The 18,921-nt window shown below is 48.6% G+C and overlaps 1 protein-coding gene across 1 annotated transcript in view; it reads left to right on the top strand.

Moving 5' to 3' along the window:
- The window catches only part of LOC144115608 (piwi-like protein 1), a 132,323-nt gene that overhangs the window by 51,281 nt on the left and 62,121 nt on the right, over nt 1-18,921 (top strand). Inside the window, exons 7-9 of the mRNA XM_077650029.1 lie at nt 1,057-1,256; nt 12,209-12,322; nt 14,430-14,618. Coding sequence (XP_077506155.1) covers nt 1,057-1,256; nt 12,209-12,322; nt 14,430-14,618 — 503 coding nt within the window. The remainder of the gene's footprint in view (nt 1-1,056; nt 1,257-12,208; nt 12,323-14,429; nt 14,619-18,921) is intronic.

Below are 18,921 nucleotides of genomic sequence, written 5' to 3'. Positions count from 1 at the left end.
TTTGTACTGAGACCACGCCGCCTGAAGGCATTTCAACATTGACAAGCCAGGCATCCACCTACGTCACATGCACATCTAAATTGATGGTTTGGACATTGAGCACCCAGTGACACCAAGGAAGTGGCATGTAAACTGCGATGACATGCCAACATGCTGGGCGGCAGCAGATATGTCATGTGCGCTTGCGCGGTGTCGCAAAGTCTAAAGTGCTCCACACTGAAGTCTCAGTGGAATCGCTTTGGAAATAGCAGCCGCTTATCATATAACGTTTAATGTTGTTGCCTGTTATAGCCAACGCAGTAACTTCGCATTAAAACAAACATACAACTGATTTCTGTCAAGTTGTCCGAGTGCAAGAGCAGGCCAGCCGAAAGATTCTTGCACCAGTAACCATGGGTTGCACATGTGGAGTCTGAACCATTGGAAAAACCATTTCAGGTAGTCGTGCACCGTATTGCGTCATTATGCGCACACATCTGCACATTAATACCGATTACACTGGGAATGTCGGTGGTGCCTCTGAAAGTGCTAAATAACTTTGGCAGCCGTTTGGTGAAACCACACAAGATATTTGTCTTTGTGGGCATATTTCGATGCGCAGAACAAGAAAAAAATTGTAGCTTACTGACAAAAACTATTTCATTGAAGTGGAAGCACGTTCCGAAATTTTTACATTGTGAAAAGAAATAATTGCGTTGCTCTATATGGTTTCCTGACAGGGAAGCAAAAGCATTTTATTGCAGTGAGGTTGGATTGTACCTGTGCATTTAATTTTGCTTGCGTGTTTTGAGGTTTGGCAGAAGTTGCAGGGAACCGAACTTCTCTTTCTTTTACATAAATGTTGCACCAGTAAGAAAAGAAGCTTGTTTATATGACTTGATAAAAATGCGAAGCCTATAAGTAGCTTGCATAAAATTCTTTTTCTGAGAAGATTTCATGATATTCTAGCATTTTCAAACTTTGCAGAATGATACCTTGTAAGCATTGCCTTGCAGATTGACAGCAAGTGTTGTTACCTGTAGCTCGTTCCATGTGTTGTTCCTCATCCTTGCCCAGGTGACCAGCGTACAGACTGTGCTGCCTACCGATGGCACTTCAGTGACAGTTCACATCAAGTTTGTCAAAATTACTCCGCCATCACAGTGTATGCACCTCTACAATGTGCTGTTCAAGAAAATAACGCACTGTTTGCAGTTGACACAGATTGGCCGGAACTACTTTGACAGAAGGGGTGCTATTGTGGTGCCACAGCACAGGTGAGCACTTGGCGTTGGGGCTGTTTTCATGTTGCATACCCATTCTTCTGTGGTCCCGCATGGGGCTCTAGTTCAGTATTTCCGGAACTGTATATCTGGACAGGAATAATTGGTGATAGTATAAAGGAGACACTGGTCACGGTATATTCGAATTTGCGGGATATTATTCTCTGCAGTTGAAGTTCTGAGGCTGTGAGAATTGCATAATTCTTGAAAACTTGTCAAATAATTGTTCTGTGTCACCATAGGAACTCTCAAAACTGCATCCATATACATATACATACCTGCCAACCAAGCAAGATAAAAAATCAGGAGATTTTATTCGGAACATGGAGGGGGGTTAGGCAGCGTTAACTTTTCATGTAGAGCCAGAAGAATCCTTCCGCAGGGATTTTGCGAGCTTCAAAAATTCACCGGAGTAGTTTTGTTCAAAGCATGGCTCGGACTGCTTGTGGCCCTTCACCAGCAGCAATTGCTCGAGCGTATCGATGAATGGAATTCAGTTCTTGTTTTCCTCACAGTGCTGAAAATCCTCTTGCACTGTGCATTGCTATGTGGTATTACAAGAAAATCAAGTACCACCTTTGCAACTCGGCCAAACAGGAGTTTTCCATCAGTATGTTGAATTTTACCGACTTTTGCCCACTGCACATCACACCTTTCTTCCTTCAGAATGTGCTCTGGAAGATTGTACACCTGCAGTACACCAAACTCAGCTTCCAGAGCATCTAGAGCTTCTTCAGCAGATTCACTGCATTCTTGAGGCAGCAGCTGAGGGAAGCTTTGAACAAAAAAACGAAGACTTGAGAAAGATGCTTCAGAAATGAGATTTAGGTTGGCAACTTCAGCGTGCTTCACAGCTGGGTTCTCAAAAGGAAATTTGTGCCTGATGTAGTCGCACGCAGTGCTGAAATAACTGCGCACAGAAGCCAAAAATTCTGCCTTATCATTTAAATTAAGTTTCTCGACCAACGCTGTAGTGCGACTTCCGATGACCAGGTCATTGTCTCCTTTCTGGCAGCTAATATCTTGATGTAGAACATCGAGCGGTGAAGCAGCAGCCTTTACAGAAGTTGGCAGCACAAACATAGCCAAAAGCTCCATGAGGAGCTGCAATAAAGCAGACCGCAGAATATGTATTTGTTGTGCTTGCCACTGCAGCTGGCAATTCGCTTTCTCAAAAAGCGGGACCACACTTTTCAAAAAATATCCAAAAGCCAAGTTGATGTCGGATGTCAAAAAAATGAAGCACTATTTCTTCACGAGATAAAGCAGCTTCTCTTGCAGTTTCAGATATAACTGGCTTTTTTTGAGCATTTTTCTTCTCTGTTGTTGCTTTACGCTTGTGACTGGCGCCATCGGGATTGTCACCCCCCGATGATGTGGGCCTTCGAGGAATATGATAAGAGTCTAAAAAAGGGTGGGCATCTCTTTTTTGTTTTCACCTCATTCAAGAAAAAACAGCCTAGAGATTTCCACTGGTCAAGCATTCTAGTGAGGCACTTGCCTAAAGACAGCCAACGAGTTGGCACATGCTTCAAAATTTTTCGCACCTCCACATTGTGCATGTCCTGAAATTCCGAGAGCTTGTCTTTACGTTTCGCACTTTTCTCCAAGTAATAAAATATATCAACGAGGGCATCGTCAAACTTTGCTGGCAAGCACGCGGCACCTTTTCTCAGCAGCCAGATTCATCAGATGACACGGGCAGCCAACAACAACTAAGTTTTCTTGCGACGCCGTTTTTTTTTTTCTAACATGACGTTTGCATTGTCGGTGCAAAACACAATGCAGTTGGATACAGGCACGTCAACCTTTTTCAATGCATCCAACACAAGGTTACCTATTATTCGTCCAGTTTCCTCCCCATGAAGTTCTTGAAGGCTCATTAGCCTACTTTCGATCTTCGAGCATTCTTCGACGTAATGGGTCACCACAATCGGGTAGATCTGTGCAGCACTGTCATTGCTACCGTCCACAGCAACGGCAAAAGCACGGTGTTTCAGGGCGTTTAACATCGTGCTTTGCGCCTCTGAGGCCATTTCGCCCACTATTGCAGCTGCCTTGTTGCTTCCGCATCCATACCGCTTCGGTTCCTCACAGCGCGGAAACATTTTTCGTAGAAGAGGCCCAACATGGTCGCTGACACTTAGCGGCAGGTTATGTTCGATTAGGAACCCTGTAAAAAGACACTCCGCACGTATCACACTTTTGTCGCAGTCCTTTTGCAGAGAGCTTGCGATGTTCCCTTGCTGCCCGGTGGAGCAAACGTTGCTCACATGCTTCACTGTGGAAACGTAACGTTTCAAGTCACCTTTGCCGCCTAGACACACACTGACGTCGCATCCACACGTTGTGCAAAACGCAAAATGTTCGCCTTTTCTTGATGTCACAAAACAAGGAAAGTCAGAAGTATGCGATCTCAAAAACTTCTGAAAATATTTCTTTTTGGGCTTTTAGAGCGCCATGATGGTGCGAACAACACAAGGATGTCGATCGTCACAGTGTACCGCGCACAGGCTAAGCCTACACACAGCAAGCGATGAACAAAAGAGAAGGCCTGGCAAACGTACCAAACTAGCGAAACAACCACGCCGGTCGTGCAAACAGTCAAGCGCCACCACTGACTTTTGCTTTGATTTGGCTTCAGCTCGCTGCTAGCCAATGATGCTGATGGTGTTGCTGCTGCCGTCGACTCTGATGGGGAGTTATGACGCGGCTGCAGATTTTGCGCCGAAATTTTTTGCAAAAATGATTTCCGCGTGGGCTGAGGCAACTTTTCAGGAGATTTAGGCTAGTGATCGTACAATCGGAAGGTGCAGTGATAAATCGGGAGAGTTGGCAGGTATGCATATACCCATTTTGTATGCTTTTGCATTTCAAAACCAGTGCACTTTATTTGCTAGTTCCAGCTTCCCAGCACTGCTACGGTCATAATGGGGCAGTCATTAGGGAAAGCTTGTAAGTGGTAACGGTTGTAACTAAGAAAGATGGATACACACAGCGTTGTGAATGTTACTTTCTCAGTCCTTGTCTTTTTCGCTCTACATTCTTTTCATGAATCGTGAATCAACAAGCCCAAGCATCTACACTTCTAGAGTTACATTTCTAGTACAATGGGCCCTTTTGCGTGTTCTGTGGATCTTTCGACTGCCATAGCTACCGTATATACTCTTGTGTAGGGCTGCACCCCAACTTGGCAGCCAGTAAGTTGGGGGAAAAAAAAAGTCAGGCAAAGGAGTTGCTTCGTGTATGCAAAATTTTGCCCACTTGGCATGCTTCGCTGGGAGCTGATGGACGATAACTGCCGTGACACTCCGAAAGACCACGTATGCGTCGTCCCACGTGCCGGACACTGTTTGGAACCATGAAAATGCAGTGCTGCAGCACTGCTAACTCGTCTTGTGTGCTTGGCCTTCGCTCCAGAAAGCACAAAACGTTATGCTGTGCAAAGCACCTATAATGGGGTGCACCCACACTAGCAGCACGTTTCTTTGCGGCGATGCGACACCCGCCGGGCTTGGACGCCGTGGCAACGCACCATTCACCTGATGACACTAGGCCTATTGCGTGCATCACACCGAAGCCACTCTGAAAGTGCTTTGAATCTAGTCAAGGTTTACTGTAAACGGTCTAACCTTGTTGCCAGTTCACCATCACATAATAACCTTACATTAAAATTAACATGTAATTAATTTCTGCAATAACTTTGACAGTGAAATGCGTAAAAAAGCAGGCCACGTGAATGCCATCTAACACTGATGGCCACTGCTGCTCCGAACTGTCAGTCAAGTTGAGTGACATATCACCGGAGGATCTTGACCTTCAACTTCATATCACATGACGTCTGCCAGTAAACTGATCTAGTGACCTGTTTTACATTATTTGGTTAATTCGTGCCAGTGGTCGGGTGTGCATCCTGTCATCCATACTTTCATTGCATTATGTATTTGAAAGATTCCCTGTGACTGCACTCATTTGTCATAAATATACATGTCGCAGCATAAAAAAAGGGGGGTGCATAATTGGTGCTCCGCTGTTGTCTGGAAAATTTAACGGAAAAATACTGGTCCCATGTAAGGGCCGCACCCCGTCAAAACTGCAGGAAAAAGAGTGTGGCCTTTACACGAATACAAATGGTATCATTGCTATGGCTACCAGTCATGCACGGACAGTCGTATTGATGGCTGTGTGTGTGTCAGTCTTTCTCAGTCCTTGTCTTTTTTTTCTGCATTTTTTCCCTGAATTGTGAACTAACAAGCCCAAGCATCTATCCTTCTGAATTAAATTCATAGTGCAGTGGGTCCTTTTGCATGTTCTGTGGATTTTTCAACTGCTGTAGCTATTGTTGCTGTGGCCACCAGTCGTGCACGGACACGCTCTTATTGCTATAGTGCTGTGTGTGTCAGTCTTTCTCGGCCCTTTTTTTTTGTGCTATTTTTTTCCCCGAACCATGAACCAAACCAACATGCCCAAGCTTCTATGCTTTATTGTGCTGCAAGGGCTACAAGGCCTGGTGCAAACCTCTTCGTTGATGGGCGGCGCTCACGGAGTGAGTTGTGGCTTGGGGTGCTACAGGGTTGCCCCCTTCTCCACCTCGTAGAGTGAAAACCATAAGAGCAGCCAGCGGACACGCTTAGATGAGGCGGCTCAGAAGTATGGCAGGGTCAAGGCCAGGATGAGTAGAGAGACCACAGGTGCAAGAGTAAAAACATCTTCACTACTATTAATGTCTAGTGTGAACGTCTTTCTCGTACAGTAGAGCACGTGGAACGGTCCTTGGTATCCTGATGTTAGGGGTGGACAGATGTGGCCACGCTGGATAAAAGCATAACGGCAAGAGTCCAGATCCTGGCTGACAAATACGGACCAGTGGCGGCGGTCAGCAGAAATGACTGGAATAAGGTTTTGAAAAGTGCTGCACAGGTCCCGGATGTAGGTAATAGCGTCATGGACAGACAGTGGGTACGGTGGTGAGAAAAATCCTCTAGGGAAGCTAAGGGGTATGCCGTAGACTAATTCTGCAGCAGAGCAGCCCAGGTTGACCTTGAATGCCTAGCAGGTGCCCAGAAGAATGAGGGGAAGGTGGTTCGACCAGAGTTTCCATCGCTGTTATGTGGTGAAGGTTTGCCTTCAGCTGGCGGTGGAGCCATTTGACCATATTGTTACGTGGTGGCAAGCCAAGGAAAGCACGACATGATGACTGAATGATATGATTTAATGGCTCAGGACCTAGCGCGAGCACTCCGTCCCGCGCCACTGCCCTCTTCTTCGTCGTCATAACATGACCCCGGTCCTCCGAGCGATCGTCCCGATCGATTGCTTGAGTTACGAGTGATGAGGTGACGATGAGGATTATCAGGAAAGATAGAAGAAGATGAAAGGCTTGCCACCAAGATGAAGGAGGTGATCTGGAGGACGGTTGCCCCCGGAGCTTCAGGTCCAGCGGTCGGTCACCCACAGCCGAAGGTCAAGGGTTGAGGGATCGCCGCACAGCCTTGGCGGGGGTGCCGTCTTGGTTCGGGTCGTAGTCGGGTTATCGTACGTCAGGTACTGGTCGTCGTGTCTTGTGGTCGGGGCTGGGGACGGGACGGGGGTAAGCGGCTGGTCGGTTCTGGTCAGTTCGAGCTGGGGTTGGGCCGGGCGGCGGAGCCCAGGTCCCCTCGGCCGCCGACGAAGGCGAGCAGAAGGCGGCGATGCTCCGGGGACTAGGATGACGATGAGTACCCAGCACCTCACACCAAATGTTACGTGGTGGCAAGCCAAGGAAAGCACGACATGATGACTGAATGATATGATTTAATGGCTCAGGGCCTAGCGCGAGCACTCCGGCCCGCGCCACTGCCCTCTTCTTCGTCTTCATAACAATATCATTGGCTGAAGGATGGTAGGCGGTCATGTGGTTGTGTTGGGCGCCCAGGATGTTGGCAAGGGCAGTGAACAGGGCTGATTGAAATTGGCAGTCTCGGTCTGCGCTGACAACAGAAGGGCTGCCCCAGCCGGGGATGAAATCTCTGCCGCGGTGTCAGTAATGGGCAAGACCTCAGGCCAACGTGTAAAGCAATCCACGCACTTGAACAGATAAGCCCTACGTGATGACAGGAGGGGACCAACAAGGCCTACATGGACATGAGAGAACCGTGCTTCCGGGGGCCAACAAGGAGAGGCAGGTGTGATGGTATGTCTGTGAACTTCGACAAGCTGGCATTGAAGACAGGTTCGAGCTCAGCGTTGAACGTCGGCATTCATGCTTGGCCAGAGGAAGTGAGCGGTGACTAGCTGCTGCATCACATGAATACCAGGGTGGCTACATGGTGCAGTTAATCAAAAATTGCACGATGGAAAACTGAAGGAGCACCAGTGGATGTCTTGTATGTTATGGAGGGAAACTGAAATGGGTAATCTGCAAAGGACAGGGATGTAGAAAAAGAACGAAGACTCTGCAGCTCAGGGCCATGCACTGGGTGGTTGCTGACATGAGCCGCCTGGTAAGAAGATCCAAACAGCCCTAATCGTTAGAAAACTGGATGCCGCGATAGCTTGAGGTACAGCGGTAACTGCGCTGAGGATGGGGGCCCGCAAATACTAGTCTGCAACCCATTTGGCGAATTCGGCAAGCATTGTCCAATGACACAATGCCTGCAGCCATGAGGACAAGGACCATATTCTGTGGAAGGTGCTGGAGAAACAACCCTCGCAGCAACTTGTGCTGGCCTGCGCTGGCGCATACAGTACAGAGGCTGTGAAGGGTGGCGATCACCGAACTCTGAAGCAGTGAGGAGCTGCTAGAGCCTGCTGTGCTGGGACTCTGACTTGCGGGCAATGATAGCTGCCGCAACCTGTAGAAGGGGTGGACAGTGTCCAACGTGTTATTGATATCCACAAATTCCCCGGCAACGTCTGGAGACAGGGAGGATACGAGATGGAGCAGCTTGGTCTCCTGGCTGGTCATAGGCCGTAGACAGAAGTGCGCCTTGATCAACAGGATCCAGGCTCTGGGGATGTTGGGCCAAAATGGTGGCAGGTTGACATGCTGGAACGCTGCCGACGAATTACTGCTAGGCTCAGCATCTTTGTGCATGTCGCCTTGGTAGGGGCTGCCACGGTGGCTAGTGGTTATGGCGGTCGGCTGCTGACCCAAGAGGCACGGGTTCGATCCCGGCCACGGCGGTCGGATTTCGATGGAGGCAAAATTCTAGAGTCCTATGTACAGTGTGATGTCAGTGCATGTTACAGAACGTTAGGTGGTCGAAATTTACGTAGCTCTTCATTACGGCGTCCCTTATAGTCTGAGTCGCTTTGGAACGTTAAACCTCCTTAAACCAAACCAAGCCATTGGTAGGAAGGGTGGAAAAGCCTGCTAGAGCCATGGGGTGGAGTTACGTGTTCAACGCCAGGTCGTCAAAACTGTCTGGAGCTATGGCAGGAAAGAACCAGCCCAAACCTTGTTGGGTTTAGAATTAATCATTATTCAGCTGCAAGTGCTGCTAGGCCTGGTGCAAAGTTCTCCGTTGACGGGTGGAGCACGCAGAGCGAGTTACGGCCTGCAGCCAGAATGCAATGCAAAGGGTTCTGCAAGGGATAGCAGAGTGTGGCACAAGATGACGAACTGGCTCATTGGTGCACTGTTAACTGGGAGCTTCAAACATGGATCGTTGCAGCTTTCGTCTGTGGCACTTACTGTGAGGAACTGAAAACAAAAATCTAACATGTCATGGTGACATCTGTGAGCAAGCAAGAGGTGTGGACAGAAAGTACTGCTTCCGATTGCTGATTGCGCGATGACATGGGCTGAATAACACAAGTTGGCAGCGGTGGCTGTTGCAAAATAGTTATTGTTATTATCCGCAACAAGCGAAGCCTTTAAAAGATTGCGGAGTGGTTTGTTGCTGCTTTGTGAGGGGCTGTGTACAACTTGACATAGTTGGTCCGTCCGAAGCCCATTCTCTTGTCAGCCTTTACTTAATTTAAGGGACTATGCAATAAATTGAGGTTACATAAAGCAGACGAGAGATAGGCATTTCATGACTCGTCACCCAAGAGCAATTATTTTTGAGCTAGCATCTAACAATGAAGATATAGACGATCAAAAATTACACTCCTCTCCCCCTCAACTCGTACACGTGGGGCACCAGAAAAAATAAAGAAAACAGCTCCTGGACTGGGCCCCGCCCATGAATACGTCGTCCACCGATGTTCAGTTCGAGTCTTCCGGTTGTCGTACTCCAGCAGCAGTGTCGGCAGCGCAGCGCCTCTCTGGCGGTGCTCTCACCGTCCTGGATTGCGGTGCGGTGCGCGTTGGATTCCTTTGCTTGTAGTCTGTTGTAGATTTAAGGGCCTGTCACACTAGGCCAACAGTCAGCCGATTCGGTCTGCCAAAGCCGTGTCGTTGTGATGTCTGGCTCTGTCACACTGTGCCGGCAAAAACAGTTGGCTGAGTGTCGACGTCGGCGTCAGGTCTCCCACAAGACGGCCGTTGGCAGATGGTCCGCCAACGCCCATGTCACACTAGCGAGATGACGTGCGAGACCTCCCGCCGACTTGGCCCTTTCTCGTTCTCACTCTTCTTTTGTCTTAACTCTTAAATAAATCCCCATATATTACAGCAAACTCCTTAACAATTGTGATTATGCACCTAGATTGAGTGCCGCCCAGTAACGAGCGGCACTGATTGTTGGGTCAGGAAACTTAAGGCATGGCACGAAAAATAAATCGAGTCGCTCGCAGCTAAACACAAGGGAGAGGTTATTAAGGCTAAAAAATAAAATAAAAATAAAAAAAGCCCTAACACAAGAACTTGTACTTGGCACCTCCAGACTGAGAACCTACTACTACACCCACGACGCCACGGAGGACAGATGGATTTGCTTTCTTCAGAAGGGCACATCTGAAGTGTGACACTTGCGACGGGAGTAAAGCAGGCGGCACATGTGCGAAGACTTGGCCGGCGTGCTGCACCGATCGCCACTTGCGAATTGCAGCCCCACTGCAAGCAGGAGCTCTCGGGGTGGCAAGCATCGATGCGCCTCTTGGTCCAAGCTCAAAGCGCACACAGCCGCCGCGGTGGCTCAGTGGTTATGGCGCTTGGCTGCTGACCCGAAAGACGTGGGTTTGATCCCGGCCACGGCGGTTGAATTTCGATGGAGGCGAAATTCTAGAGGCCCGTGTACTGTGCGATGTCAGTGCACGTTAAAGAATCCCAGGTGGTCGAAATTTCTGGAGCCCTTCACTACGGCGTCCCTACTAGCCTGAGTCGCTTTGGGACGTTAAACCCCCATAAAACCAAACCAAATCAAAGCGCACGCTTTGCCACTGCATAGCAGTCACAGACAGCTGCTTGGCTTGGTGTAGAAATTCGCACCAGAAAAGACTTAGTAGCCATATTATCAGAAAGATCTCCTGATATATACTCGAACAGCGACAAAGCATGCCTGCCCAAGTAGCGAGCTTTCGGCAACGGCGCCACCCGCGGTCGCGCCGCCCGACGAATTGCGCTGCTGCCTGACTGCCCTTGTCGCTAGGCCTATAGTTTCTTTCGCATCGAAGGCGCAGCGGACGCCGCTTCGGAAGTCGCCGGCAATAATAAAAGGTACACTCTTAATATTGCTTTGCTGTCAACAGCATAATCTCGCAATAAACTAAAGATATGGTCAGTTTCCGCGACGCCTTCGGCAGCGGAGCTAGCGGATAGCTGCGGACGTCAGGCGAGCCGGACAACCACGGAGGGCCAGCGACAGCTGCGACGCGATTCTGGCAAGAAATTTGCTTGTATCACAGTTGTTGCATCTGCCAGCAACTCGGTATTAATCGATGATTCTCAAAAAGGATATATTTTTCACATTTCTGTTTACCAACGTTTATGATTTACGTCAAAAACCATCTTATGCTCACTTTTATGACCGCGGCCGACAGGATCCAGGCTAGTCGGCCCTCCAGCTGGCTCGCTGTACTTCACGTTTGCACCAGAAAAGACAAAATAGCCATGCTATCAGAAAGGCTGCCTGCTATATTCGAGCAACGATAGCATGCCTGCGCAAGAACCGAGCTTTCGGCAACGCCGCTGCCTGCGGGTGCGCCGGGTGACGAACTGGTCTGCTTCCTCTGCCCTGGTTGTCGCTAAGCCTAGCTGGTTTCGCATCGATGCCGTAGATGAGGGCGCTTCGGAGCGCTATAATAAATGAACTACTCTAGTCACTTTGCTTTTACTCCAAGCCCGTCCCTTAGTAAAATAAAGTTGTGCTCGATTTTTGCGACGGCTTTAGCAACGGATCTAGCAGACGCCAGGAGAGCCGCACTAAGCAGCAGCAGCAGCAGCAAGCGGCTGTGAGATCAATTTGCTTGTATCATAGTTATCACTTAAACCAGCACCTCGGTATTCACCAATGATCCTCAGAAATGATACATTTTTCACATTCATCTATCCCAGAGCTTCATATGAACGTAAATTGAGTTCATGTTTGGTGAATGTTTGTGCTCGGCGGCCGATCTCTCGAAGACCTGGTCAGCAGACTGGTTTTGTCTCCGTCGCCAGTCTAAAACCATGTCGCACCTGCCCAGCGTGGCGGCACAAGCAGACGACTTTCACGGCTACCGGAAGTGTGCCCGTGACGTTGTTGCTGCGTGGCTCCAGCGAATGACAGCGTGTGGTGGCCTGCCGATGTCGCAGAACTAGTGGCATATATTTTCAAAATTTTACTTTCAAAACTAGTCACTACGAAAACACTGATCGGCCCGCGAATTTTAAAAAACACTGTTTTTAAAAATTCATAATAAATTGCCTGCTCACTTCCGAACACTCATACTTAGTGTGGATGCTTCTTTGCATCATTTCTAAGCATTGAAAACATTTGCAAGTGACTTTTAATTCATTGCATAGTCCCTTTAATTGCTGATGTTCAGCCTTGCATTGTGTGTTTTTGCGAAGGCCGCCTTTTCGTGTTCTTCTGTTACAGGCTGGAGGTGTGGCCAGGCTACGTGCAGTCTGTAGCTGAGTATGAAGGAGGTCTTCTACTGAATTGTGACGTGTCATTTCGTGTCCTGCGCAGCGTCACCGCACGTGAAATGCTGTGAGTAGGACGGCCACTCCCATTTCCTTGTGTTCTCTTGTGGGTGTGCTCCATTAAAACATGCCACTTTGTTTGCTTAGTGCTTTGATGAAGAGATAAAGCACATTAGAAGGTAGCATTCTCAAGGTGTGCTTTATGTTTTCAGATCGACATTTGGCTTCAAGTGTGATTACCATTTATTACTTTGCCTTCAGCCAGTTGCAGAATTGGCTTCATCCAATGCAAAATTGCAGCAGCAGGCAGATTGTTGTGCATAAATTACAATTGCTAATTTCACTGGCTTGGCAGGACTTGAAGATTGGTTCGCAATAATCAGATAGTCTGGTAAATCCGTGAACTTCAGAAAATCACTTTGCTGAGATAAACTCAAAAATTATTACTAATTTTGCCCTCTGTTATGTTCCACCGACAAATGATAATATTAGCCTGTATTTGAATCAGTCACACTTCTGTCATGTCCGGACCACAGGCATTAGTGGCTCACTGCAGGCTACTTTATACCATTTGCGCTACCCACAGGTCATGCTGCAAACTGTGTCATGAACGGGTAAATAGTCCTGCAGTAACTGTGTTGCAGTGCACGCCCATTGCTGGTGCTCTGCACAAACGTGCTCTGTGCACGATTTTGGCAGACATTTGTGGCAAGGGGCATGGTTGCGCAGGATTGCTCGTCCGTCCCTGGAAAAGAGGTCAGTTTCCAGGTGGCTGGGCTGACCAAGAGAGGAAACATGTGGGAAGTGGACGGCTCTGACATGTTCCAATGACCCCACCCTTCCCTGCTCCTCATTGTACGAGTGGCGACGGATTCTCCTGCTGTAGCGTTACCATTGCCATGACACAGTTTTCTTCGTACGTTGTTTTTTGCACTACCGTTGCTGCACAGAAAGTGTAGCATGCCGTTCCCCCAAGTGGCAGCAGAGGCAATCATGTCTATCCAAGTGTAATGGCACATCGAATCTAGAATGGCACATTTCCCGGTGGTAAAGGGTTGACCTGACTGACGCAGGGATGCTTGCGGCTAGCAGTATGTAAGGAGGCCGTCCCCAACTTGTTACTCCCCCCCCCCCCCCCCCAAAAAAAAAATGGGCTGTGTAAGACGACCCATACCCCCTCCTCTCCTGTCCTGGTGCTGCATTTGCTGTGTAGTGTCCTGCAAGATGGCGTGTACACGTGTTAGAAACTGATTGCATAGTCAGCTATAAGAAACTAGTGGAGGTGAAAAGCTGTGCTCCATTCTGCCTTGCACGCTTGTAGTACAGCCCAACTTACTGACAAGTGAACCAAACTGCCATCAGTCCTGTAGTTTCGGAATCCGGCACAGCATGCACCCTGGAGATCATTGGAACCTTGCTCTAGTGCTACCTATTGCTTGTTTGAGGAAGCGACCGCCATCACAAACGAGCTGGGTCAAAGGGCAACTTCGGTGTTTTTTCTACCTCTTCTGATTTTACTGAAACTTTCACTGTACGTTCTTCGTTTCTGGTCCTTTGTGCGCAATTTTCACAGTGGTGCGGTGTCTTGTTGCAGCGTAAAGATTTCCCATTTCGAGCCCCCAATTTGAGAGATTTCAACGGGCAGCGGGTGTATTTGGAGGTGCTCGCTTGTTGCCAAGAAGCATCGTTACCCATGTGGATACAGACTTGCCTGCTTCGTGCGGTGCGTACATTGTCCGCAGCATGACCTGTGGCCACATCGCACCGTCCGGCATCGTTAAGTGAGGTGGTGCGGATATGACAACAGCATGACAGTGGCTCAGATACAGTTTGATATTATCACGACCAAGTGGAACGTGGGGAGCGGCAAAGTTCGAAATTTTTAAAGGTGGTTTTCCGTAGAAGTATGGTTTGTTGGCCGATTTGATTTGAACCATTTTCCAGGTTTTGCCGCATCTGAAAACCAATCAGTGACTGCAGTCCGAAAAATCTTTCTACAAAGTCTAAAATATTGGTCGTGTGTATGTACTCTACCATGAGGTTTGTGATGGTATCGCAGCAAAGTCTGTATTATCGGGGTCCAAATAATGGGCAGACTACTGTATTTACTAGTAAAGTGCTTGTGTTCGCATGTGGTTGCGAATATGTGCCCTTCACCCTGTCCCTCTTTTTAGGTTCGATGTGTACAATGCTTATCCGCAAGATTACAAGGCCAAAGCTGTTCATGCCATCGTGGGTGCAGTGGTCATGACACGCTACAATTACCGCACATATCGTGTGGATGACATCGCTTGGGACTTGAAGCCAACCTCCACTTTTCTTTTTCATAATGATGAGATGATCACCTACGTTGACTATTACAAGTAAGTAGCCTCTGGTTTTGCCTTTTCCCTGTAGACTTAGGCATCCTATTAGAACTTACTGTTACTAAGGTTCCAGTTTCCTAGTGTTCTGTTACAGCAAAATGAGTGGATGCTTATTGACATTTATTATATAGTACCTAGCTTTACATTACAGAGGGCTGTAATGTTGCGAACTAGTTCTTGTGTAGCTCTCATAGAAACCCATGCGATGCAAACTGGGCACCTACGTTACAATTGTGATGGTGATGGCACGCTGGCCAAAGCACCATATTGGTGCTTGACTGCCACGGCATTTGGCAGCTTTGGCAGCATTTTGCACTACCTCACTGGTGCCTGTTGTGCAGTGCTGTGCGAGGATTTCTAGTTGATACTGTAAGCGTTCACTGTCACTGAATGAAACACCCAAAACCTGGGTTCACCTGCTGGCCAGTGGTGCACATGGTGCACATAGGTCATGTCGTATGGCGAGTGGGCTCTGCAAGGACTGTGCCATTGGTGGTCATGTGATCCAGGAAAAATGCAGTAGCTGCTTTTGTGGAGGAGGAGGTAGCAGAGCTATTTCCTTCACTTTTGCACCCAGTGAGGGAGCATTTCTTCAAGCAATTTTCCTAGTAGGAGGCCTGGGATTTTCTTCTGGGTAGCCAAATGGTAGTACACTGACAGGCTTGCCATTGCAAAGCATTCACTCGTACTTGGAGCAGTGTGTTAGCTTAGCAGCACTAAAACAAAGGTTGTCTTCGGAAAAACAACATATTTTGTTGGCAGCCTGCATAAAAAGAGGGACCTCTGGAGTGAGCCATGGGCTGTTTGATGTGTCGTTTGAAAGCTACAAAAGTGGGCGTCCATTTTTAGCTGGGGGCTTGGCATTTGTTCTGTGGCCAGATGGCGTCACAGTGCCTGCAGGGTTCGTGCTTCTAGACACTGTCTAGGCTTTTGCTACCACGACAAAAGAGCATATCACAAATACTGATAATGCTTTTCATAAGAAGGCAAATTGATCAGGCTGAGCATGGTGGAAGTATTGACCTTTGTTCGCAGGAGCTCGTCGTGATCAAAGAGTAACAAATAGTGGAATGTGAGGCAACATAGCCTTGGTCCAAAGCAGATAATTGAGCAAGTTGGTACATGTCTGTGTTTGTAGCGGTTGAGTTATTCACAACAGCCTTAGTTTGCTTGCTGCTTTCACTTCAACATTTTGGACCTGGCATGCCAAGATTGGAGTTAGTGGCAAAGTATGAGTGTGACGCTGTTTCTTTGTGCCTATCAGTGTGGACATTTCTGGACTCGGTTGCACATGTGCCACTGCGATGGCTGAGTGGTTATGGCGCTCGGCTGCTGACCCGAAAGACGCGGGTTCGATCCTGGCTGTGGCGGTCGAATTTCGATGAAGGCGAAATTTTAGAGGCCTGTGCACTGTGTGATACCAGTGCACTTAAAGGTGCACTAAAAAGGAATCCAAACTCATCTTTTTACCGCGGGAACTCAATACGTTCCAGGCATTCTTAGAAACTTCGAATTTTTGTCCTGTGCCGCCGATTTCCCCAATTAAATAGGATTAAACATCCCGGCTCCCGCCTTTTTTTGAACTAAACGCAGTAGGTACGAGGAGTAAACCAATGCGTCAGCCAGCCCCGTGGCGGCTTGCCACTCTGTTGGCGGAGTGATACGTAAATCAAATAGTCCGTGTGTATTTTTAATTCCATGGGCCTAATTTCCTCCGTGGGCCTCTTCTAATTTCCGTGGGCCTCTCCTCCCCGCCCCAAAACTGCCAAGAAGCATTTGCATGAAAGCAGAATTTATTTGGTAAAAACCTGGGCAATGGTCGTCTCCTTTTAGGGTGAAAGCTATGTAACAGCAGGAGTTTTTCGCAGTTTTGTAAAGTGCTTTAATTAGTGTACTATTGGGAGTGTAGGAAGCAGAACTGCTGCATGGTGGTAAAGGTCTCTGCGTCTTCTTTCATCATGTGACGTGTTAATGCTGAAGCTTCTTCGCACGTGGGATCGCACAAACTGCAGACAGCACGCGACGAGCGCGGAGTTTCTGCATGCTCAAAACAAAAAAGTGTGCAATTGGCGCTGGAGCAGCATGCCACCTTCGAAAAATTTTAAAAATCTGCAACAAGGCAATGTTGGCTGGGTGATACATGTGGCAGATAGCTGCCACATGTATCACCCAGACTTTCTGTTGGCCTGCCTACGGAGGCCCCTCAATTATCAACATGCCTGCCGTCGTGCACGTCAGAGGGGTGTTGGAGACAAAGTAATATTCAGTTAAAGCCTAAGGATGAATATTTGGCAGATTGTTGAGTTGATCACACCTTGACATGGCGCTACTTTGGGAGCCGTGCTGAATTAACCGAGGGCGTCCAAATAAGAGTTCCACTGCCATAGACATAAACGGGCGCTTGGCGGGAATCCGGCAACGGTCAGAATTTTTCGAATGAATGAAAATTTACTGTAAGTTGAACAGCACAGTAGGCATTTTCAAAGTGAATTATATTTCTGATGTATAAGGTCATTACTTGAAAAAGGATGTTCATTGAAGCTTTGTAACACTCACCGAAACTTGCGGAAATATGGGGGGACCAGCCTTCCGCCCCCCCGCACTCCCACTCCGCGGATGCAGCGTTCCCGCTCGCTAACCGCGGATGGGGTTCGCGCTCGAGGGACAAAGGGAAGGGACGACACAGCATGAACACTCACGTGCTATTTATTACACTTGCAATTAATACAGAGTGGGCCAGCTAGCTACAAAACATCGAGGCATTCCTCGGAAATAGAAGGCTACGTAAGAAGGACTTCCGACTTACCGGCTGGGGCAGGGGCTTGACTTTGGAGGTATCAGCGGCGAACGTTTGTATGCGCCGATAATGGCGGCCAAGTTTTCCCGTGCGCGCCGCATTCTTGGGGCAAAGCTATTCCCTAGCATTTGCTGGGGAAGGCGACCAGAGCGCGCGTTTGCTGAACTTGCTTCGCTGCCTGGAACCAGAAGTCTAGCGGCAAGACACAACGGATTCCCGTGCGCCTGCCGGGGAAGGTGATGAGAGCCTGCGGCTGCAACCGCTCGCGACGCTGGCCGGATCCTGAAGAGACCCTGTCCGGTTCCACAGAATTCCACGTATCCTACGAGGTGGCACTCCCGTCACCGTTCCCTTTCCCCCATGAGGGAAACTTACCTCCTCGCCCAACCAGTGCTGTCCTGACGGCCGACAATGAAGATGGGCCACGTCGAAATGGAGGGGGGGGAACAGGTTTCCGCAAACTACGTCAACTGCCTTCAAAAATGGCCATTGGAAATTTGGGGAGTCGGACTTGCATATGGAGCCGACTCATTTGTGGGGTGCTGGCCTTAATTGTGGTTGCACGGTTACACAGATTTGCTTTTAAGTTGTGACACCATGGACTCCCAACCAGGTTTGAGGGCATGTTTGCTCATTTCTTCCTGCATGTCCTCTCATTAAGCTTTCCTGGGCATCATTGCCTTCAGCAACGGACTCTCCTAGCATCTGATGTAAATTTGCTCCGCTCGAGAAATGGTGGCGGGTGAGTGTGGGTGATCAGCGCAGCACCAAAGTCTCATAAACCACAAAGCGGTTGATAGGGCCGTGCATTGTTGCTCCCTTGTGTGTTGGTTCGCAGCCTGACTTGTGGGTCACACAGACTGCAGGCCGATTGCCTTTTATTAATGGCGACACACTTTTTACGGAGCCCCCCAGTGCAATCTGATGACACAGATAACGCTACGCCAGAGCCATTGCGCGCCTTATGTTAAGAGACAAGAGAAGCAGATGGTAGGAGCCACAGTTGGAATGATGCCAGGACCATCACGCTTCCCAAGTTTGAGCAGCTGGTTGCACCATGCGTGCACGCCAGCTGTGGTTTGTTGTGCTATGGCTGACGAAGAAGCTCTTGCCCGCCGCTGTGCTCAACAGCTTGGAAGTCATCATCGCCGTAGAGAACCCCCGCCATGCGTGAAAGCAATGAAAGCAAAGTCGTTTCTTTAGGCCTGTGTTTACTGTAACTGCTCTTTGCTATGTAAGCAAAAAAAAAAAAAAACAAAGCTGCACAGCACAGTGTGCAGTAAACCAGCTCTCGCCAGAAATTTATGCTCAGCAGCAGCTTAGTGCTGCCTCTTTTGAGCTGCAGGGAAGCTTGCCAGACACACGTGCCATCGTCGGTACAGGCTAGCAACCTGCACGCTTAGAGCGTGCAGTTAAAAGCGATTCTTTTCACATTGCTCGCATTAGGAGCCCCTCTGTGCTTTGGACTTAGCTGACGCGCCTTGCATTGGTTGCAGTTGTAAT

This window comes from Amblyomma americanum, chromosome 1, assembly GCF_052857255.1.
Source record: "Amblyomma americanum isolate KBUSLIRL-KWMA chromosome 1, ASM5285725v1, whole genome shotgun sequence".
NCBI classification, from domain to species: Eukaryota; Metazoa; Arthropoda; class Arachnida; order Ixodida; family Ixodidae; genus Amblyomma; species Amblyomma americanum.
Note: the sequence above shows the minus strand (reverse complement) of the source record. Positions and strands in the feature narration are given on the sequence as shown.